We start from the raw sequence: 24,123 nt of genomic DNA, 5'->3' as shown, positions 1-24,123 counted from the left end.
CAGGATTGGTGTGGGTCCTAGTCTTCACAAGATACTTATTTTCTATACTATACAGTTGTGTTCAAAATAATAGCAGTGTGTTTAAAAAAGTGAATAAAGCTCAAAATCCTTCTAATAGCTTTTATTTCCATACACACAAATGGATTGGGAACACTACACATTCTATTCCAAATCAAAACATGAAGAAAAATATCAAATTTGTGTTGTTCCTCTAAAAAAATTGAAGAAAAGTGAATATTAGACTGTTCAAAAAAATAGCAGTGTTTGTATTCTTCTTTACAAACTCAAACATTCACTATATAAACTGAAAAATGTTTGAAGATTTAGCTTTCCTTTGAATCACTTCACTAATATTTAGTTGTATAACCCCTGTTTCTGAGAACTGCTGGACATCTGTGTTACATGGAGTCACCACCTTCTGGCCCCTGTGAACAGGTATTCCAGCCCAGGATGATTGGACTACATTCCACAGTTCTTCTCTATTTCTTGGTTTTCCCTCAGAAACTGCATTTTTGATGTCACCCCACAAGTTTACTATTGGATTAAGATCCAGGGATTGGGCTGGCCACTCCATAACGTCAATCTTCTTGGTCTGGAACCAAGATGTTGCACATTTACTGGTGTGTTTGGGGTCGTTGTCTTGTTAGAACACCCATTTCAAGGGCATTTCCTCTTCAGCATAAGGCAGGATGACCTCTTCAAGTATTCTGATGTATTCAAACTGATCCATGATCCCTGGTATGCGATAAATAGGCCCAACACCGTAGTATGAGAAACATCCCCATATCATGATGCTTGCGCCACCATGCTTCACTGTCTTCACAGTGTACTGTGGCTGGAATTCAGTGTTTGGGGGTCGTCTGACAAACTGTCTCCGGCCACTAGACCCAAAAAGAACAATCTTACTTTCATCAGTCCACAGAATGTCTCTTTAGACCGTCAATGTGCTCTTTGGCAAATTGTAACCTCTTCAGCACATGTCTTCTTTCACCAGTGGGACTTTGCGGGGGCTTCTTGCAGATAACTTGGCTTCACATAGGCGTCTTCTAATTGTAACCGTACTCACAGGTAACTTTACACCTTCTTTGGTCTTCCTGGAGCTGATTGTTGGCTGAGTCCTTGCCATTTTGGCTATTCTTCTATCCATTCGAATGGTAGTTTTTCGCTTTCTTCCACGTCTTTCAGGTTTTAGTTGCCATTTTAAAGCATTTGCAATCATTTTAGCTGAGCAGCCTATCATTTTCTGCAGTTCTTTATATGTTTTCCCCTCTCCAATCAACTTTTTATTCAAGGTACGCTGTTCTTCTGAACAATGTCTGGAACGACCCATTTTCCTCAGAATGTCAGAGATAAATGCACTGTAACCAGCATGTACAACATTTGCTGCCTTCCTTCCTTAAATAAGGGCAATAATTGCCACCTGATATTCAAAGAATGAATGACCTCACTCATTGAACTCCACACTGCTATTATTTTGAACATGCCCCTTTCAATAAGTGATTGAATTACAGAGAATCAGCAGCATGCATCTCAAGACTGTTGGGCCTGTTGGGTTTCTATTACTCTACTACACCTGCTAGTAAATTATTTGCCATGTAGAAATATCATTTCTACCAAAAACAGTGATTGATCAGGTTAGTGATGTCTGACTGCTATTATTTTGAACACAACTATAGACAGGGTATACGTTTATACGACTGTCAGCACATCTCCAAAGTCAGCCAGACTTCTGAACAGAAAACCTGCCTAGTTATGTGGTAGGAATGAACCACTGGATCGCCATTCAGTACATATAGGGAAGCTCAACCTCTGCATGTAAGTGAAGCCTCCCTGTTCACAAAGTGACCGTTTGGACATTGCAGACATTGACGGAATCTACCAGAACCAAAACAGATTGGTGCTCATGGCACATAGGTCCAATGTCTCATTAAAAACTATCCCTTTATTGTACTACATTAAAACCATGTCAACATACGGTTCCTGCTTACGCATTTCAAGTCCTTTTCAAATAATTAAAAACACGTGGTAACCAACACAAATTTATACTAGAAATGGAGAAAATAGACTGATAAAAAGCTGGTAGAAAATCTATGTGAGGGGGGTTTACTACAGTGCGGTAGAGGCTCAAGGTGACAAGAAAGAGCCAGGGAATACTATATCTCCTTATGGAGCGCACCTAATCGGCGAGAGGAGTCTTCTAGGCCATGCATGCTCCTCTGGAATTCTGGGAAGAGGGCATGCACATGAGCTCTTAGCAAGCTCTGCCTCTGATGCCACCAGATGGTAAGGCAGCTATCCTATAAGTCAGTGTTCGACCTTTTAAAAAGGCCTTAGGACATGACTTGGATATAAACTAAGCCAGGATCTCATCTGCACACGGCTGTTTTGGGGTGATATCCCCTTATCAGTGCAGAGCAGAGAGTATTGGCTTAACTGGGTGAGGGGCCTAGGTACTCTCCATAAGGAGATATAGTATTTTCCGAATCCTCTCTCATCCAGTTAAGTCAGCTCTGCACTGATGAGGGGCAAACACCCTGAAACAGCTGTCTGCAGATGAGATGCTGGCTTATTTATTATCCAAGTCATGTCTCAAAGCCTATTTAAAGATTTGAACATTAACTTATAGGATAGCTGCCTTACATCAGGTGGCATCAGAGGCAGATCTTGCTAAGAGCTCATTTGCATACTGTCTTCCACGAAAGATCCACAGATGCACAAAGAAATCTTATTAGAGCTGTCTCCCCTATAGCCTGACTGTGGTCCTCCAGAGAGAAGACAGATGTAATGCTGGAGAACCCGTCCAGCACGCAGGTATCACAAGGAAACAGCCTAATGCAGACTACAGCTCTGAGGAAGGACAGAGAACACACAGTGCTGGAAACCAATGGCGTCTATCACACCTTCACCACAAATGACAGGGTGGGATGTGGAGAAATGTCATAGCGTCTGAGCCTGCTGTAATGATAAAATTTCGCCATTAGCCTGGATTCTAACAGTCTAGCATTTAGAATACGGAGACCAATTGTTACGGCACATTTACATTACCTATATCCGTATATATTATTGTACCAAAGTCTTTTCCGATTCACACGCGTTCCCTCCTTCCTTTTACTTGTCACGCTGTCAGATGTCCCAGCGAACAGCGGCGTAACTAGAAATGACTGGGCCCCACAGCAAGTATTTGGACAGGGCCCCCCAGCAATTTCATAGCAACCCTCTCCTCCTGTGCAACCCCCACTCCTGTGGGAAGTCAAGATCACCTTCTCAGATGAGACCCGGCAGCCTCTCCGGCTGTTTCTTACATGTATATACTGTATGCCATGTCACTGTATATAATGTCATCATATATAACACTGTTGAGGGGACCCTGACAATAAAATCTTTCAGTCTTCCTCCCGGGCAGCCGCTTCCCCTGCTTCCACTATAGCTATGCCCCTGGTGAACAAGTATTTCACATGTACGGCCAGGTTATGGGTCTCATTTCCTATTATCGCCTACATAAAAGAAAATTCCTCTTTACTGCTGTATTCCCATTCCTGACATAGCAGAAAAGCTAAAAGGAAGCATTAAAGAAATAGATGCATTAGACACGGCAATGAGGAAAGGCCTATGTAATGGGGCCTCCAGGGTCACCTGTCAGTTTGGGATTCCTCACTGCTAGTCATGCGTATGTCAGGAATGTGCAGAAATGAAGGACAGAGCTTCCCAGGAGACTACGACCTGCTGTGATTTCTTACCTCTAATGTCCACAAGTCAATCTCTACATCTAGTCACCAACATACATTATGCACTAATATTTTCTCTTAGACTTAATAATTCTCCTTCGAAATCTTTTCAATGAATAAAAAGCTTGAGACAGTTCATATAAATCCGAATACCGGTTGCTGTGACCGTCACTGGCCCGAGCGTGCAAAGGAACTACTGAAGAATGGATTACAGTACAAACAGGCGGTCCAAGGATGAGCACTCTGTGTCAATGAGTCCATGGATGTCTGATGTCTAGGCTCTGGTCACTGATGAATATTATGAAGCTTGAGATGAATTAAAATCGTCTGTATTCGTCTTGTATTTCCCTTCCCTTATTTCATAGGTCCCGGGCCCTGCATGATCAGCAACCTCCGGCACTCCAGCTGTTCTGAAACTACCAGCTCCCAGAATCCTCCTTTCACTTCTATGGGAGTTGTAAGAACAGATGAGTAAGAGTGCATGCTGGGAGTTGTAGTTTCACTGCAGCTGGAGTGCTGAAGGTTGCTGATCACGTATCTGTACATATGATAGGAGTATGATATGATGTAAAGTGAACAGCAGCACCACCTAGTGCCCCAACAGAGGTACTGCCTAATAATAAGGGGTACTGTACAGGAATTCTGTCTTTAGTCAACCTCCCGTGACAAAGTTATATACTGAACACATACAGAAAAGCATATGGGCTGCATGCTCACACAGCATATGACATCGGCAGCACAACACAGCACCAGCAAAGTACAAGAGATTTTAACCCATCCATGCCCTGTGGAAACTGTTCATCTGTGCACATGCGGTGCAGATTTTAAAATCCGTGGCAGGTCAGCTTATTTTGCAGATTTTCACTAGTTATTTCATGGTTTTGAGAGGGGTTAAATTGACAATGAAAATGTCCGCTCTGTGTAAACGCCACAATGCGTCAGAATGCATGCTCCAAACAAGGGGTTGGTGACTGTAGGAACCCATTACAATATCCAAAAAACTATTTTAACCCCTTAGGCCTCTTTCACACAAGTGTGACAGATTGGCTCCGGATGCGTTCAGTGAAACTCGCACCATTTTGCAAGCAAGTTCAGTCAGTTTTGTCTGCAATTGCGTTCAGTTTTTTTCCACGCGGGTGCAATGCGTTTTGATGCGTTTTTCACGCGCGTGATAAAAGACTGAAGGTTTACAAACAACATCTCCTAGCAACCATCAGTGAAAAACGCGTTGCATTCGCACTTGCTTCCGGATGCAATGAGTTTTTCACGCAGCCCAATTCACTTCTATGGGGCCAGGGCTGCGTGAAAAACGCAGAATATAGAACATGCTGCGATTTTCATGCAACGCATGTGCACAGCCCCATAGAAATTAATGGGTCCGGATTCAGCGCGGGTGCTATGCATTCACTTCACGTATTGCACCCGCACAGAAAACTCGCCCGTGTGAGAGGCACCTTAGTGACCAGCCTGTTTTTGGCCTTACTGACCAAGCGTTTTTCTTCCTTTTTTTCATCGTCATGTTCCAAGAGCTATAACTTTTTTATTTTTCCATCTATATAGCCGTTTGAGGGCTTGTTTTTTGCAGGAAAAGTTGTAGTTTTTAATGGCACCATTTTGGGGCACACATAATTTTCTGATTAACTTTTATTAACTCTTTCTTGAAGTTAGATGGGAAAAACAGCAATTCTGCCACGGCATTTTGACATTATAATTTTACGGTATAAATAACATAATATCTTTATTTTCTGGGTTAGTACGATTACAGTGATACCAAATACATAGTTTTTTTTTTTTACATTTTACTACTTTTTGGCAATAAAACCCCTTTTTTTAAACAGAAAAAAATGCTTTTGCATCGCTGCTTCCCAAGACCCATAACTTTTTTAGTTTTCTTTCTATGGAGTTGTGTGAGGGCTTGATTTTTGCGGGACGACTTGTATTTTTCGATGGTATCATTTTGGAGTAAATTACGCTTTTTGTTCGCTTGTTATTAAGTTTTTTTGTTGGCAACTAAGAATAAATTAGCAATTCTGTCATTTAAAAAAATATTATTATTTTTTACGCCGTTCACTGTAGGGGATAATTTACATGATATTTATGTAGTCCGGGTCGTTACAGACACGGCAATACCGAACATATGGGGGAGATTTTTTTTTCTGCAATTTTTTTTCCATTGAAAAGCATATTTTCAATGGAAAAAAGCAAAAAAAAATGTAAATAGAATTTTGTTTATTTTAAAAATGTGTTTTTTTTTCTTTTTTTCTTACCACTTAATAGTCCCACAAGGGGACTACAACAGACAGTATTTTGATTCCTTTTAAAATGCAGTGCACTATCCCCATCACTGCATTTTAATCCCAATGCTATTCTGACATCTCTGGCGCAGCCTGCTGGAAACTACTCAAGGCTGGTCTGGTCAAGTTACAGTGGAAAAAAAGTGTCAGTGTCCCCCAGAAGTTTTCTAATGGCGTCTAGGGGGACAAATTATGTGCAAAAATATGTTAGAAAAAAAATTAAAAATGTGAAAAAAAAATAATACAAATAAAGAAAAAACGCCCCATGCCAAAACTGTCCCCATTATCGCCCTATTTAAATGAAATTATACAGATTATATATAAAAAAAAAAAACACAAAAAAAGGGACCTATTTTATTTGTTGAAAGTTTGCATATTGCTATTTAATGTGTAATGTAAAAACATTGCAAAAATTATTTTGGTAGTCCAACAAATAAAACTGTTGCAATCATTGAAAAAGTTTTCTGAGATTCTGTTATTAAAGGCCTATCCTCAGGACTCCCGGCACCCCTGCCAATCAGTGCTGCAGCCTCTTTAGCTACGGACCTCAATCACATGGCCTATGTGCAGCTCAGTCCCATTCAAGTGAATGGAGCTGACATGCAATACAAAGCCTGGCTGCTATCTAATGTACGGCTCTGTGGTTGGTAATCTGCGGCGCTCACTGGAGTGTCACAGCCTCATCATACAGCTGATCAGCAGGGGTGCCGCGTGTCAGACCCCCGCCAATCTGATACTGATGACCTATCCTGAGGACCATGTGATTGGAGCATGTGATCTGACGTCACCAAAGGTCCTTTAGCCCATAGTTCATCTTTTAAAGAACTAAAGACCGGGAGAACTACGCGAACAAGAGGAGAAGGTGAGTTAATTTTTTTTATTTTTTAACCCTCAATTGATCACCTACTAAGCATTCTGTATTCAGAATGCTATTATTTTCCCTTATAACCATGTTATAAGGGAAAATAATACAGTGTATAGACTGTCACCTAGCAACCATGCGTGAAAATCGCACCGCATCCGCACTTGCTTGCGGATGCTTGCGATTTTCACGCAACCCCATTCACTTCTATGGGGCCTGCGTTGCGTGAAAAACGCAGAATATAGAGCATGCTGCGATTTTCACGCAACGCATAAGTGATGCGTGAAAATCCTCGCTCATCTGAACAGCCCCATTGAAATGAATGGGTCCAGATTCAGTGCGGGTGCAATGCGTTCACCTACCGCATTGCACCCGCGCGGAAATCTCGCCCGTGTGAACGCAGCCTTACACAGCCCTATGTGGCAGATGATTGTCGGGAGGGAAGTGTTCCTTTCCGGCAATCGCCTGCTCGCTAGAGGAGGAGACCACTGCTATTACGTGCAGCGATCTCCTCCTCAGTATGGGGAGGAGCGAACGCTTATGCCATCGCTCGCCCCAATGCTGTATAGTGGTTTGCCGGCAGCAGATCGTGATTAGACACCAACATCTGCCACCTGCAAACAATAATGTTTTAACATGTCAAAAGAGTTGGATCGCCCGATGATTGAGGGTTTACTTGTTTATCAGGCAACAAGCGGCAGTATTACACTGCAAGATGATCGCTAACGAGCGTTCATACTGGCGAAAAATCAGGCAGTGTAATACAGTCATTAATGTCTTAATACAGAAGGCCTGCAGATTAGAACTGATAATTTTACAGAAACCAAATAGACTTCAGAATTTTGGTAGGTTTCCATTTAAGCCTCAGAGGATCGGTACTTTGCGGGTAATCCACTGTCCTACAGATCAAGAGCTACCCTGCTTTACTTAGGGCTTATTCACACAACCATATCTGTTTTTGTGGACCGCAAATAGCAGATCCACAAAACACAGATACCGGCCATGTGCATTCTGCATTTTGCGGTTTGGAACTTCCTGCCCTATGACAGAAATGCCTGTTCTTGTCCGCAAAAAGGACAAGAATAGGACATGTTCTATCTTTTTTTTGCAGGGCAGCAGAACGGATGTGCAGATGCGGACAGCACACGGCGTGTTGCATCTTTTGCGGCCCCCATTAAAATGAATGGGTCTGCATCCGATCCGCAGAATTGCAGAACAGATGCGTGTAGAAAAATATGGCCGTGTGAATGAGCCCTTGGGGGAATAATCCTCTGCCAGACCCTCCTGCAGCAGCTTAGGAGAATGGACATCTTGAAATCTAACACGTCCGATTCTTCCTCCTCTTGACATTTTCAGCTGGAGTCGGGAAGCCCCCCCTACACATTATAAATTCTGACAAACCGGCTAATTACGCAGGAATTTTTTTTTTATCCAATGTGTATGGTCTCCACTAGTATAGTGAAGGTAAGTCACATGTAGCCCCCCACACTCTTACCACTACGGTCAGTACCTGGTTTGATCTTCATCACCACAGTCTTTCTGTTCTGGTCTCTCATTTGCTTTATATCCAGCAGGTCATGGGGATTGCCATTGTGTCGGGGCCAGCAGTATACAAATATCCGTGACCCGCTGCTTCCACAGTCCACCACCACTCCATAGTTAATATTGGGATTGCCTGTGTCGGTGGCTTCCATATCAGTAACACGAGCCAGATACCTGAACGGCAGACATAGGGAAGCCTCAAGTACAGTCCACATACAGAAATGTATGGTCAGTATTCATGAGCATTAGACATATTCTTTATATTTAGAGAAGGGGTTTCCAGCTTGAAGAGGAGAAAAAAAAAAAAGGTCTGCCAACCGCCCCACCCTTGAAGAAAAAACAGAACCATCTTGTTCATGAAATATGCATGGTATTGCAGCTATGGTCCACTAAAGCAAATGGGGCTAAGCTGCAATACCAGATACAGCCTATGGACAAAATTGGTGTTTTTTTGTTTTTTGTTTTTTTGGGATGGGGGGGCAGTTTTTTTTTCTAATCCTAAAAAGCCCTTTAATTCATACTACAGTGGTTAATATTTAAACTTTTTTTTTTTTTTTTTGCTCTCACTCACTGGAGAAGGGGGTGTAATAGCAGACGTCAATTTTTTGTTACTTTAAAGAGGACCTTTCACCGATTATGACAATGTGAACTAACTATACAGACATGGAGAGCGGCGCCCGGGGATCTCACTGCACTTACTATTATCCCTGGGCGCCGCTCCGTTCTCCCGCTATGCCCTCCGGTATCTTCGCTCAGTAAGTTATAGTAGGCGGAGATTTCAGTCACTAAGTTGTGGTAGGCGGAGTCTGCCCTTGTTCTGCTGTAGCGCTGGCCAATCGCAGAGCTCACAGCCTGGGAGGTTATTTTCTCCCAGGCTGTGAGCTCTGCGCTGCGATTGGCCAGCGTTACAGCAGAACAAGGGAAGACTCCGCCTACCACAACTTAGTGAGCGGAGATACCGGAGGGCATAGCAGGAGAATGGAGCGGCGCCCAGGGATAATAGTAAGTGCAGTGAGATCCCCGGGCGCTGCTCTACATGTCTGTATAGTTAGTTCACATTGTCATAATCGGTGAAAGGTCCTCTTTAAGTAGATAAGTATTATAGGCAGAAGAGATGGCATGACGCCATTAGGCCTCATGCACACGACCGTTGTGTGTTTTGCAGTCCGCAAATCGCGGATCTGCAAAACACGGATGGCGTCTGTGTGCGTTCCGCAATTTGCGGAACGGCACGGACAGCCTTTAATATAACTGCCTATTCTTGTCCGCAAAGCGCGGACAAGAATTGGACAGGTTATATATTTTTTTTTGCAGGGGCACGGCACGGAGCAACGGATGCGGACAGCACACGGAGTGCTGTACGCATCTTTTGCGGCCCCACTGAAGTGAATGGGTCCGCACCCGAGCCGCCAAAGCTGCGGCTCGGATGTGGACCAAAACTACGGCCGTGTGCATGAGGCCTTACAAGAAGGCTACTGCACTGATAATTAGTATGAGCGGAAAGCATAAGCCCTAGGCAAACCAGTTTTCCATGGACCAGAGTATCACTGAGACAGGGGTCGGTGTGGATTCCCCTGCCCCACTTACAGTATCTTACCTGTGATATTTTCGGTCTCGCTGAGAACGACTGTACTTCGTCCTGACCAGCAGCAGAGAGTAGATCAGAAATAAGAGAATGCCCACCACAGTACCGATAATCACCAGCTGCCGCAGAGTGGTATTTAGGGCACGAGGGCACCCACCAGGGGATATGCTAAAGTGCCAGGAAGCAGGAACGAGGCAGGATATGCTAAGCCTGGAAGCAAACAAAATACACGTGGTGGTGAATGAATGATGTGGCGGACGTTTTTTGGGTACAGTCATCAAGACTAATACAAGGAAAAATGATGATATTCTATGCCATAGGTCTCTTTAAAAAATGAGAGATTGTTTGCAATGGGTAAACTGATCCACTTTTGCTCTAAACAAAATTTTAAAAAATTCTGCCCCATTATACCATCAGGACAACTCCGGTCCATATGTCCTAATAGCTCAGGACCCTCAGAATCTGTCACCAAACACCTCGATAGTAATCCAAGTTGTGTCAGATGTGCGCAGGTCTCCCGATTCAGCTGATATTTCCCTTATCCTGATCACTGCCCGCATTCCTTGATTTCGTGACATGCAAATTTGCTGTTTGGTGCAATGAGGGTGTCACCGTTGCACCTCACTGCACCGAAAGCAGTGCTCCTTATTTCTGTCTGCCCTGCCCCCTCCCTCTCCCCCAGCTTTGAGCGACAGGGCCAGGGCAGGGGAGATGTCATTTTGCCTGTGCTCTCGCGTGTATGCCGGCACTTTGGGAGTCGGTGTATGCGCAGTACAGTCCTACTGCTTGCCTGGGCTGAAGTCCATGGCAAGCATCAGGACTGTATTTCAGAAACCGGCGCAGGCGCAAGGACAGGCAGGAGGGATTACATTATTCTTCCTTGGCTCTGTGTCCTGCGCACATCGGACACTTCACTTGGATTACTATGGAGGTTTGTGGGGACAGATTCAGTTTAAAAAAGTATCCTAGATGCACTCTGTGCTATTAAAAAATGTGAAAAACAGGCCTCACCCTCTTATAAAAAATAAATAAAAATAATGGCCTGGTCTTGAACTGGTTAATGCTAAGTAGGACATGCCACCAGGATGTGACATCATGCAAAAGTCTTGTGATTTCACCTCCTACAAATTTTTATTATTTTTTCATTGCAAGTTTGATCTGTGATCTTGTGATTACCTGTACTCTCACCCGTTTTATGATTTGCCTCAGTTCCTGCCCCTTATACACTGAACATATAGGCCCCTTTCAGACGAGTGGGTTCCATACTCCGGACTCGCAGCGTGAGTATGCAGCAGCTCCCGTCCTGACCTCCCAGCACTACCGGGGTCGAAAAGCATTGATTTATGATGCTATGTAAACCTTACAGTTCTGGAATGTAACACTGACGTAATGCTGTTGGTGTTATCCAATACATTCCAGAACTGTAAGGCCCCTTTCACACGGGCGAGTATTCCGCGCGGATGCGATGCGTGAGTTGAACGCATTGCACCTGCACTGAATCCTGACCCATTCATTTCTATGGGGCTGTTCACATGAGCGGTGATTTTCACGCATCACTTGTGCGTTGCGTGAAAATCGCAGCATGCTCTATTTTGTGCGTTTTTCACGTAACGCAGGCCCCATAGAAATGAATGGGGTTGCGTGAAAATCAAGTAAGCAAGTGCGGATGCGGTGCGATTTTCACGCACGGTTGCTAGGAGACGATCGGGATGGAGACCCGATCATTATTATTTTCCCTTATAACATGGTTATAAGGGAAAATAATAGCATCCTGAATACAGAATGCATAGTACAATAGGGCTGGAGGGGTTAATTTTTAAAAAATAATAATTTAACTCACCTTAATCCACTTGATCGCGGAGCCGGCATTTGTTCTGTCTTCTTTCTTTGCTGTGTGCAGCAACAGGACCTGTGGTTCCGTCACTCCGGTCATCACATGATCTTTTACCATGGTGATGGATCATGTGATGGACCATGTGATGACCGGAGTGACGTCACCACAGGTCCTGTTGCTGCACACAGCTAAGATGAAGACAGAAGAGATGCCACCTTCGCGATCAAGTGGATTAAGGTGAGTTAAATTATTTTATTTTTTAACCCCTCCAGCGCTATTTTACTATGCATTCTGTATTCAGAATGCTATTATTTTCCGTTATAACCATGTTATAAGGGAAAATAATACAATCTACAGAACACCGATCCCAAGCCCGAACTTCTGTGAAGAAGTTCGGGTTTGGGTACCAAACATGCGCGATTTTTCTCACGCAAGTGCAAAACGCATTACAATGTTTTGCACTCGCGTGGAAAAATCGCGCGTGTTCCCGCAACGCCCGTCTTAAGAGGCCTAAGGGTTACATAGCATCATAAATCAATATAATGCTATTCGACCCCGGCAGTTCTGAGAGGTCAGGACGGGAGCTGCTGCATACTCATGCTGCGAGTCCGGAGTATGGAACCCACTTGTCTGAAAGGGACCTATATGTTCCTCGGTTCCTGCCCCTTATACACTGACCCTATATGTTCCTCGGTTCCTGCCCCTTATACACTGACCCTATATGCTCCTCGGTTCCTGCCCCTTATACACTGACCCTATATGTTCCTCGGTTCCTGCCCCTTATACACTGACCCTATATGTTCCTCGGTTCCTGCCCCTTATACACTGACCCTATATGCTCCTCGGTTCCTGCCCCTTATACACTGACCCTATATGTTCCTCGGTTCCTGCCCCTTATACACTGACCCTATATGCTCCTCGGTCCCTGCCCCTTATACACTGACCCTATATGTTCCTCAGTTCCTGCCCCTTATACACTGACCCTATATGCTCCTCGGTTCCTGCCCCTTATACACTGACCCTATATGCTCCTCGGTTCCTGCCCCTTATACACTGACCCTATATGCTCCTCGGTTACTGCCCCTTATACACTGACCACATATGTTCCTCGGTTCCTGCCCCTTATACACTGACCCTATATGTTCCTCGGTTCCTGCCCCTTATACACTGACCCTATATGTTCCTCGGTTCCTGCCCCTTATACACTGACCACATATGTTCCTCGGTTCCTGCCCCTTATACACTGACCATGTGTGTTCCTCGGTTCCTGCCCCTTATACACTGACCATGTGTGTTCCTCAGGTTGGATTACTCACCTTCCCATTTTGGACTTAGGTTAAGATCAGCAGAACGGGAACCACATTCACCCCATAATTGCTGCTTTGCTACCGGATTTCTTCCACTGAAGCGTCCCCCATCTTCTCTACCTGCACAGGAAGCACAGACAGCGGTGTTATACAGGGGCTTCTGGGTAATCCACCGTTGTCAGAATACCATAGTTTTCTGGTATCACAGCTTATGAAACAATGAAAAACTGTGGCATTTACTATTAATCCCGATCTATCACGTGGTGTTTTCAACATCTCTGCTTTAAGTCATCGAATGGGAACCTTCATTGTCTACTTACAGATGATGAGGATCTGACTAGTCCGTGCAGCGAACACACTGGTAACATTTCTTGGACAGGTCTTAGGCCGGGATTACACATTGCTTTTGGAACATGTATCCAAAAGTGCCACGTGTTATTACCGCGACTGTGCAGCCTAACAGGTGAAATGTGTAGTAATCGCCTCTGCAATGTCATCATGGTACTAGCACATCCCTAAAAATCAACACAAAGGCAACGTAAACACAGCCTTAAAGGGGTTTTCCAGGTGTTTAATATGGATTAATATCTGATTGGTGGTGGTCTGACTCTGTGCTTGGTACTGCAGCTCAGGACCCTTAACTTGAACGAGACTAAGCTGCACCTAGACCATGTGACCGATGAACGTGACGCCAGCGCTCACCGGAGTGCCACAGACTTTTCAAAGAGCTGATTGGCGTGGGTGCCGGGTGTCAGACCCCCACCACTCTGATACTGATGACCTACCATAGACTGCACCGTGTAATGGGTAAGACTGCCGATTACCTGCATCATTTTGTGGCCATTACCAACACACTACACCGGCCTGTACACACGTCTGACACACCACACCGGCCTGTACACACGTCTGACACACCACACCGGCCTGTACACACGTCTGACACACCACACCGGCCTGTACACACGTCTGACACACCACACCGGCCTGTACACACGTCTGACACACGACACCGGCCTGTACACACGTCTGACACACGACACCGGCCTGTACACACGTCTGACACACGACACCGGCCTGTACACACGTCTGACACACGACACCGGCCTGTACACACGTCTGACACACCACACCGGCCTGTACACACGTCTGACACACCACACCGGCCTGTACACACGTCTGACACACCACACCGGCCTGTACACACGTCTGACACACCGACACCGGCCTGTACACACGTCTGACACACGACACCGGCCTGTACACACGTCTGACACACCACACCGGCCTGTACACACGTCTGACACACCACACCGGCCTGTACACACGTCTGACACACCACACCGGCCTGTACACACGTCTGACACACGACACCGGCCTGTACACACGTCTGACACACTACACCGGCCTGTACACAGGTCTGACACACTACACCGGCCTGTACACACGTCTGACACACTACACAGGACTGTACACACGTCTGACACACTACACAGGACTGTACACACGTCTGACACACTACACCGGCCTGTACACACGTCTGACACACTACACCGGACTGTACACACGTCTGACACACTACACCGGACTGTACACACGTCTGACACACTACACCGGACTGTACACACGTCTGACACACTACACCGGACTGTACACACGTCTGACACACTACACCGGACTGTACACACGTCTGACACACTACACCGGACTGTACACACGTCTGACACACTACACAGGACTGTACACACGTCTGACACACTACATAGGACTGTACACACGTCTGACACACTACACAGGACTGTACACACGTCTGACATACTACACCGGCCTGTACACACATGACAGGGCTGCACACACATATGACACATATTACAGGACTGTACACACGTCTGACACACTACACCGGCCTGTACACACATGACAGGATGGCACACATGACAGGACTGTACACACATGACAGGACTGCGCGCACACACACATTTGACACACATGACAGGACTGTACACACATGACAGCACTGCACACACACATGGCACACATTACAGGACTGTACACACATGACAGGGCTGTACACACACACATGGCACACATTACAGCACTGTACACACATGACAGGACTGCGCACACACACATATGACACACATGACAAGACTGTACACACATGACAGCACTGCACACACACATGGCACACATAACAGGACTGTACACACGTCTGACACACTACACAGGACTGTACACACATGACAGGACTGCGCGCACACACACATATGACACACATGACAGCACTGCACACACACATGGCACACATTACAGGACTGTACACACATGACAGGGCAGCTATACTGCGGTTCCCGGTAAGTGACAGCAGACGTCATGGCTGCTCTCCTGTCACACACCTCCCTCCTCTCCCCCATTACCACACGTACCGGTTACTTCCCCGTTTCCCCCACAGCTGACAGCCGCCACCGTAGTGTGAAGGACACGTCACCGCGCTCAGGTGGACGTCTGTTCCCGGGGAGGGGTGAGGGGAGGTGTATTCTCGGCCAGCAGGCCGTCCTCCCTGCCACAGGCCGGGTAACCAGGCGGCCCTAGCAACCGTGGAACACCTGTCTACGTCTCGCGAGACTACATGCTGAGGAGAAATTCCGGGTCACCATCCCCGCCATCTTTGAAATGGGCAGACTGCCCATTAATGATTGACGTGAGAGTGCAGTGAGCTGCGGCCGTAGTAGTCCTAGAGTGCCCCATGTACAGTGCTAAGGATGACCCCCCGATAAACAGTGCCAGCCAAGTGCCCCTAATAAAAATGCTGCAATGCCCCCATGAATATCAACAGTGCTGCCATTAGGAAATGAATTTCAGGGCCCTACGTGGGGCCCCCATCTACCATTCATAGCCATAACTTTTTTTTTGCTTCTGGCCATTTTGCTGTACACATTATAGTAAACTTTTATTATGGGTTAAATGAAGGAAAAATTTTGCCATTTCTACAATGAATAATGGGGGACATTTAATAAGACAGCTTTTCACGTCAGTCTTAGTTGTCCTCCATGCTCTGCCGTGGTATACGGCTAATTTATGACGAGGCGTGCGCCTGTCTGAAAAACTACACAAGCCCCTGGTTGCCTAAACTACCCAGGGCATGCCCCCGCTCGTCCCCAATCCCGCCTATCTGTTGTACTTGGCGTAAAAACGCCTGTGGGCGTAAAAATAAATCGCAAAAATGCCCTTTGCGACTATTTTTATGCCAGGCGACCTTTAATAAATGACCCCCAATATGTTCACTATATTGTACAGGTTATCGTGAATACAGGGATGGCAAATAATGTTTTGTGATATTTAATAGTAAGTATGTTACAAAATCAAATTTATTGTAATGGGCGCGACTTTTATCACGGGTGTAGCGGTATTTGTCCGGCCGAATCATGGCATATTTGCCAGGTAGTGGCCAGATCTCCGCCGACCCCATTATAGTCAATGGAGCCAGTGGGGATTCCGGTAACGTCCAGCAATGCCGGATCCAGAGAGCTCCGCCAGGTTGTTCTCTGCCAGAATTATACCGACCGTGTGAAACAGGCCTTACACACTCATTATAGCTAAATTCTTATCAAATTGCTAGGTATATGGCTCAAATTAGTGCTTATGAGGTCAGGAGATCAGAGATAAAAACTGTACGTCTCAGAATAAGGATACATGCACACGAATGTATGTGTTTTGCGGTCCACAATTTGCGGATTCACAAAAAAAAATAATTTGCGGATCCATTGTAACAATGCCTAAAACGGACAAGAATAGGACGTTCTATTTTTTTTGCATTACGAAGGCCTCCAGGCCTGCCATGTAATGTACAGCATGTAATGTACTTCACTGAAACAGGCATCAGACCCTCAAAAGTTGAAGTCCCAGATTAGGACTAAGGCTACGTCTACACGACGACATTTGTCGCACGACAGATAGGGCGCAACTACACTGCAACATTTGTAGCGCAACATTTTGTTGCACTAATGTCGCGCGACAATTTTTATAATGGTAGTCTATGGTGTCGCACTGCAACATGCTGCGACTGCGACGCAACAGTCGCAGAAAAATCCATCTCAAATGGATTTTCTGCAACTGTTGCGTCGCAGTCGCAGCATGTTGCATGTTGCAGTGCGACAACATAGACTGCCATTATAAAAATTGTCGCGCGACATTAGTGCAACAAAGTGTCGCGCGACAAATGTCGTTGTGTAGACGTAGCCTAAAATAAAAAGTAGGAAAAAAAAAAAGTTTTTGGCTACTTTCACATCTGCGTTTTTTCAGGATCCGTCATGGATCAGCAAAAACGCTTCTGTTAAGGTAATACAACCGGCAGCATCCGTTATGAACGGATACGGTTGTATTATCTCTAAAATAGCCATGACGGATCCGACACTAAAACCATTGTAAGTTAATGGGGGACGGATCCGTTTTCTTTTGTGTCCGAGAAAATGGATCCGGCATGAAATACAATGTAAGTCAATGGTGCCGGATCCGTTTTCTCGGACACAAAAGAAAACGGATCCGTCCCCCATTGACTTACAATGGTTTTAGTGTCGGATCCGTCATGGCTATTTTAGAGATAATACAACCGTATCCGTTCATAACGGATGCTGCCGGATGTATTATCTTACACAGCGATCATTGGTCATATGACAAGTGCCGCAGCCATGATCACAGTATAGCCTGAGCCTAAGGCCTATTGCACACGACCGTATGGCTTTTTCAGTGTTTTGCGATCCGTTTTTCACGGATCCGTTGTTCCGTTTTTTGTTTCCGTTGTGTTTCCGTTTCTGTTCCGTTTTTCCGTTCCGTTTTTCCGTATGGCATATACAGTATACAGTAATTACATAGATAAAATTGGGCTGGGCATAACATTTTCAATAGATGGTTCAGCAAAAAACGGAACGGAAACGGAAGACATACGGATGCATTTCCGTATGTGTTCCGTTTTTTTGCGGACCCATTGACTTGAATGGAGCCACGGACTGTGATTTGCGGGCAATAATAGGACATGTTCTATGTTAAAACGGAACGGAAAAACGGAAAAACGGAAACGGAATGCATACGGAGTACATTCCGTTTTTTTTGCGGACCCATTGAAATCAATGGTTCCGTATACGGACCGCAAAAAACGGCCAGTAAACGGGAAAAAAAAAACGGCCGTGTGAAAGAGGCCTAAGGGTGACAAACTACTCTATGAAATCATGTAAGAAGGTCCTAATACTGTCAGAGTATATAAAGAATGCAGGACAGAAAGCTATTAACCCCTTCAACCCTGGGCCTGTTTTCACCTTCCTGCCCAGGCCATTTTTTGCAAATCTGACATGTGTCACTTTATGTGGTGATAACTTTAAAACGCTTTTACTTATACAGGCCATTCTGCGATTGTTTTCTCGTCACATATTGTACTTCATGACAGTGGTAAAAATAAGTATTCATAAAAAAAAATACCAAATTTACCCAAAATTTTGAAAAACTTGCAAATTTCCGAATTTCAATTTCTCTACTTTTATAATAGATAGTAATAACTTAAAAAATTGTAATTACCTTACATTCCCCATATGTCTACTTCATGATTGGATCATTTTGAAAATGACATTTTTTTTTTTTTTACCAAATCTCTTTTTATTGTTATATAACAGGTCATACGATGCAGTACAACAAGTGATAGCAAATTACATGGTGAAGCACATCTTTGATGTACACATAGCGTATTACATGTAATGTGTTATGTTGGCCAACATAACACATGGGTATCCATTTAATAAACAGGTGGAAATACAACAAGGGGGAATTGGGGGGGGGGGGAATGGGGTAAAGGGAAGAGGGAAACGTGGGAAGATAAAGTGGGAAGGGAGGGAGAAGAAAAAGGGAAGGGAGGAAAGGGAACATCCAGATGGGACCATCAGATTCTGAAATATAGAGGGTTGCCTTGTTTGACACAAAGCATAAGTGACCAATAGCTACATGTAAAGCGATAGATAATCAATGTCTTAGTGGCAGGGGTAGTACACACAACCGACAGAACATTGTGACCTATAACAGTTTATGCCAATACCAGAACCACCTGAAGTTTGTAACAGTGGACCAGGTGGAATACATGTGTCTATGTGTCATAGGAATTACGTTTGAGGATAGGCACAAGGCTCTGTAGAGCTTTTGGGGAGGTGTCTAACATGTCCCTCCATATCAGAGGCTGAAGAGGACCTACATGTTTATGGAAGAAACCCCCTGTAATTCTTCCACGGGCCCCAGGTCTTTAAAAAACGCTGTTTCCCAGTGGGCAAACTCTTCGAAGCGATATAATTGGTCCACTCTCTCGACCCAATTTTCGACAGAGGGGGCCTTATTGCTTTTCCAAAGGTATGGAATTAATAGGCGTGCTCCAGTAATAAGCATTGTTGGTAAATGATTTTTTGCGGGGACAAAGGCTTTAGAAGGACACCAGAGCATTATTAATTTAGGATCCAGCACTAGATTGGTGGAACAAATTTGGTTAAGGCGTTTTCCCACCTCTGTCCAGAAGGGACAGATCAACGGGAAAAAACACCATATATGAGAGAGAGATCCGATGTCAGAGCTGCACCTCCAGCATTGTGCCGGAATCTCAGGGTGGATTTTGTTTAGGAACTGGGGCTTCTTGTACCATCTAACCAAAAGCTTGTATGAGTTCTCTTGAATCCTAATGCATCTGGTGAAACCATGTGAGAGGGAAATATTAAGCTCATTCTCCCATGCGGTCAGAAAGCATAACTTGGGAGGCATGAGAGAGAGAAGTGATTTATAGATCAACGATAACCCATGTGGAGGGGGTTTAAGTTTTTCAAGCAAGATCTCTAGCCAGGTCGCAGGACCCTTCAGAGGATTTGGTAGAGTGAGATTCTTGATGTCACGTTTAAAATCTAAAATATGCAAAAAGGGAGCGTTTTTGAGTTTTGGAAGAGACAAAATATTGTTCCAGTCGAGACTGCCATCAATACATAGTACATCCTTCAATGATGTGCCTTTAAGCAAAGCCCAAATTCCAGAGGGAATTGAAACTGGAGAGTGAATATAAGGTTGAATCAGTGTTAAAGGGGTGTTTGGGAGGGGAAATTTTACAGCCCGTGATTTAAACATCTCAGACCATACACACAGAGCCCCTTTTAGGGTTACAAGGTTTGAAAGAGAGCTTGAGTAAGGCCTAATTCCCCACAGGACTATGGATTCCTTGTCTGAAAGCAAAGAGGTTTCAAGCTCCGCACATACGTTTTGGGGAGTAACACAAACAAGAGAAAGGCATCTATCGATTTGTGTCGCTTTGTACTAAAGGCGAATGTCTGGTAAACCGAAGCCACCAAAACGCCTTTCTCTAGTTAAGGTAAGATAAGCTATCCTAGCTGGTTTACCTCCCCATAAAAAGGACGAAAAAAGTCTACGCGTTTCTGTGAAGAATCTCTGTGGCAACCAATTTGGGAGGACCTGTAGAAGGTATAGGAATTTGGGTACTACATAAGTTTTAAGGTCATTTTTCTTCCCTATCCAGGAAATAAACGGGAGTTTGAGTGAAGTAAGCTGGGAGCGGATTTTGTGGAGAAGAGTGGTGTAATTAAGCGTTTGGACTCCTAAGTAAGTGAGGCTCTCGAACGTCCATGAGAATGGGGTGAGGGCCTTCAATTTAGTTACTAGGTTGGGAGGGCAGGTAATATTCATGGCCACCGATTTTGTGTAATTTATTTTAAAGTTGGATATGTCCCCGAATTCCGAGAAAATGGAGAGCAGTTTGGGGAAGGAGCTAATGAGATTCGTTGTGAGGACCAGCAGGGTACTATGCGGAATGGGCACGACAAGGTACCGTTTATTTTTATTCTTGCTGAAAGGGAAGAATAAAGAGAGAAGATCGCCTGAACGAACTGTGATGGAAAACCAAAGCCAGACAGGGTGGCCGACATGAAATGCCAGCTCACCCTGTCAAAGGCCTTCTCTGCGTCGGTGCTCAGCAGAGCCAGGGGAGTGCGAGATGTACGGGCCCAGGATATCAAACGAAGAAGACGGATCGTGTTTTCCTTACCCTGCCCGCAACAAATCCCACCTGCTCACGATTGATTATATCAGGTAGAACGTTTTGTAACCTTCGGGCCAAAACCTTCGCCCACCACTTCACATCAGTGTTGAGCAAAGATATCGGCCTGTAGCTACTGCACGATAGAGGATCCTTGCCCTCCTTGTGAATGATGGTGACATGGGCCTCCAGGTATTGGGATGGTAAGGAGCCACCCCTCATTAGGAATTCACATAGTCCCCTGAAGTGCGGTATTAGGGTGTCTCGGAAGGTCTTATAGTTTTGGATCGTGAAACCATCTGGGCCTGGACTCTCTCCAGAGGGAATAGAACTAAGCACTTTAGCAAGTTCCTCATCCGATATCGGTGTTAATAAAAGTGATGAATGTTCGTCGGACAGCGAAGGCAACTGCAGGGAACTAAGGAATTTGGTCGTGGCAGATTGAAGTGAGTGTGGATGGGAAAGAGTGGTGGAAGGTATATTATATAAGTTATTATAAAAGTTTCGGAATTCCTTAGCAATATCTGCTGTAGACTTGAGAAGTCCACCTTTGGAATCTTTTATCCCGTGAATATAGGTATCTGCGCATTGTTTCTTAATCAAAGCAGACATCAGCTTATTGCCTTTATCCCCATGCGCATAAGTTTTAAACTTTGCTCTAAAGAGGAGCTTTGCTGATTTAATGTTTAAAAGGTTCCTAAGCTCGGTCCGTAGGGTAGCTAATTCTAGGGCAGTGTTTTTAGCCAGAGACTGCTTATGAACTACTTCTAGTGTAGAGATCTTAGACAATAAACTGGTAATCTCAGCTAAACGCTTCTTTTTTACCGCAGAGCCTAATGCTATGAGCTCGCCTCGGATTCTGGATTTATGCGCTTCCCAGGTTATAGCTGGCGAAGTTTGATCAGGTTTGTTAATCTGAAAATATTCTTGTAGGCTGGAGGATATGCGTGTTATGGTATCGGGGTCGGCTATCAGGGTCTCATTCAGTCTCCAGTTCCACTCCCTCTGTGGCAAGTCTCTGATGTAAAAACATAAATAGATGGGGGCATGGTTGGACAAGGTAATGTTACCTATAGTAGCCTCCGTCACTAAAGATAAGTGGGCGGCGGAGAAGAAAAGACATTTTATTTTCTGAAGTCACTTTGTGAGGCTTAAGTAATAGAAACCACCCAAGAATGACCCCATTTTAGAAACTACACCCCTCAAGGTATACAAAACTGATTTTACAAACTTTGTTAACCCTTTAGGTGTTCCACAAGAATTGATGGAAAATGGAGATGAAATTTCACTTTTTTGGCAGATTTTACATTTTAATCCATTTTTTCCAGTAGCAATCAAGGGTTAACAGCCAAATAAAACTCTATATTTATTACCCTGATTCTGCGGTTTACAGAAACACCCCACATGTGATCGTAAACTGCTGTACAGGCACACGGCAGAGCGCAGAAGGAAAGAAACGCCATAGCTGAACTGGTTTTTAGATGCCATGTCCCATTTGTAACCCCCCTGATGCACCCCTACAGTAGAAACTACAAAAAAGTGACCACATTTTGGAAACTACGGGATAAGGTGCCAGTTTGATTGGTACTATTTTGGGGTACATATGATTTTTAATTGCTCTACAGTATATTACGTTTTTTGTGAGGCAAGGTACCGTTTTTATTTTTACAGCGTTTACCTGAGGGATTAGGTCATGTGACTTTTTTATAGAGCAGATCGTTACACACGTGGCAATACCTAATATGTCTACTTTTTCTTATTTATTTAAGTTTTACACAATAACAGCATTTTTGAAACCGAAATAATGATATTTTAGTGTCTCAGTCTGAGAGCCATAGCTTTTTTATTTTTTGACCGATTCTCTTAGGTAGGGTCTCATTTTTTGCAGAAGGAGTAGACGGTCTGATTGGTACTATTTTGGGGGGCATAAGCCTTTTTGATCACTTGCTGTTGCAATTTTTGGGATGTAATGTGACAAAAATAGCTTTTTTGTTTTATACAGTTTTTTTTTTTTTTTTTTTTACGGTGTCTACCTGAGTGGTTAGGTCATGTAATATTTTTATAGAGCTGGTTGTTACGGACGTGACAATACCTAATATGTATATATTTTTTTATGTATTTCACTTTAGCTAATAGCAGTTTTGAAACAAAAAAAAAGATGTTTAACCACCTCCGGACCGCCTAACGCAGGATCGCGTTCCGGAGGTGGCAGCCCTGCGCACAGTCACGCATATACGCGTCATCTCGCGAGACGCGAGATTTCCTGTGAACGCGGCCACAGGAGCGCGCCGCTCACAGGAACGGAAGGTAAGAGAGTTGATCTCCAGCCTGCCAGCGGCGATCATATCCGCTGGGCAAGGCTGGAGATGTGTTTTTTTTAACCCCCCTACAGGTATATTAGAACGCGTTTTTATAACAGCGTCTAATATACCTGCTACATGGTCTCCTGGTTGTCCCCTTTGTTTGGATCGACCACCAGAGGACACAGGTAGCTCAGTAAAGTAGCACCAAGCACCACTACACTACACTACACCCCCCCCCCCTCCCCTATTAACCCCCTATTAGCCCCCGATCACCCCCAATCACCCCTGATCACCCCATATAGACTCCCTGATCACCCCCCTGTCATTGATTACCCCCCTGTCATTGATCAACCCCCTGTAAAGCTCCATTCAGACGTCCGCATGATTTTTACGGATCCACTGATAGATGGATCGGATCCGCAAAACGCATCCGGACGTCTGAATGAAGCCTTACAGGGGCGTGATCAATGACTGTGGTGATCACCCCATATAGACTCCCTGATCACCCCCCTGTCATTGATTACCCCCCTGTCATTGATTACCCCCCTGTAAAGCTCCATTCAGACGTCCGCATGATTTTTACGGATCCACTGATAGATGGATCGGATCCGC

General features: G+C 44.7%; 1 protein-coding gene across 2 annotated transcripts in view; it reads right to left on the bottom strand.

Moving 5' to 3' along the window:
• Window positions 1-15,737, bottom strand: part of ENTPD4 (ectonucleoside triphosphate diphosphohydrolase 4) — a 41,523-nt gene extending 25,786 nt beyond the window's left edge. For both annotated transcript variants that reach the window (XM_040414543.1, XM_040414544.1), the window contains exons 1-4: window positions 15,573-15,737; window positions 13,159-13,269; window positions 10,021-10,218; window positions 8,392-8,597 (exon numbers count right to left, since the gene is read on the bottom strand). In XM_040414543.1, the coding sequence (XP_040270477.1) occupies window positions 8,392-8,597; window positions 10,021-10,218; window positions 13,159-13,166 (412 nt within the window). In that variant the 5' untranslated portion in view covers window positions 13,167-13,269; window positions 15,573-15,737. The remainder of the gene's footprint in view (window positions 1-8,391; window positions 8,598-10,020; window positions 10,219-13,158; window positions 13,270-15,572) is intronic.
• Between the last annotated feature and the right edge of the window lie 8,386 nt (window positions 15,738-24,123).

This window comes from Bufo bufo, chromosome 1, assembly GCF_905171765.1.
Source record: "Bufo bufo chromosome 1, aBufBuf1.1, whole genome shotgun sequence".
NCBI lineage: Eukaryota > Metazoa > Chordata > Amphibia > Anura > Bufonidae > Bufo > Bufo bufo.
Note: the sequence above shows the minus strand (reverse complement) of the source record. Positions and strands in the feature narration are given on the sequence as shown.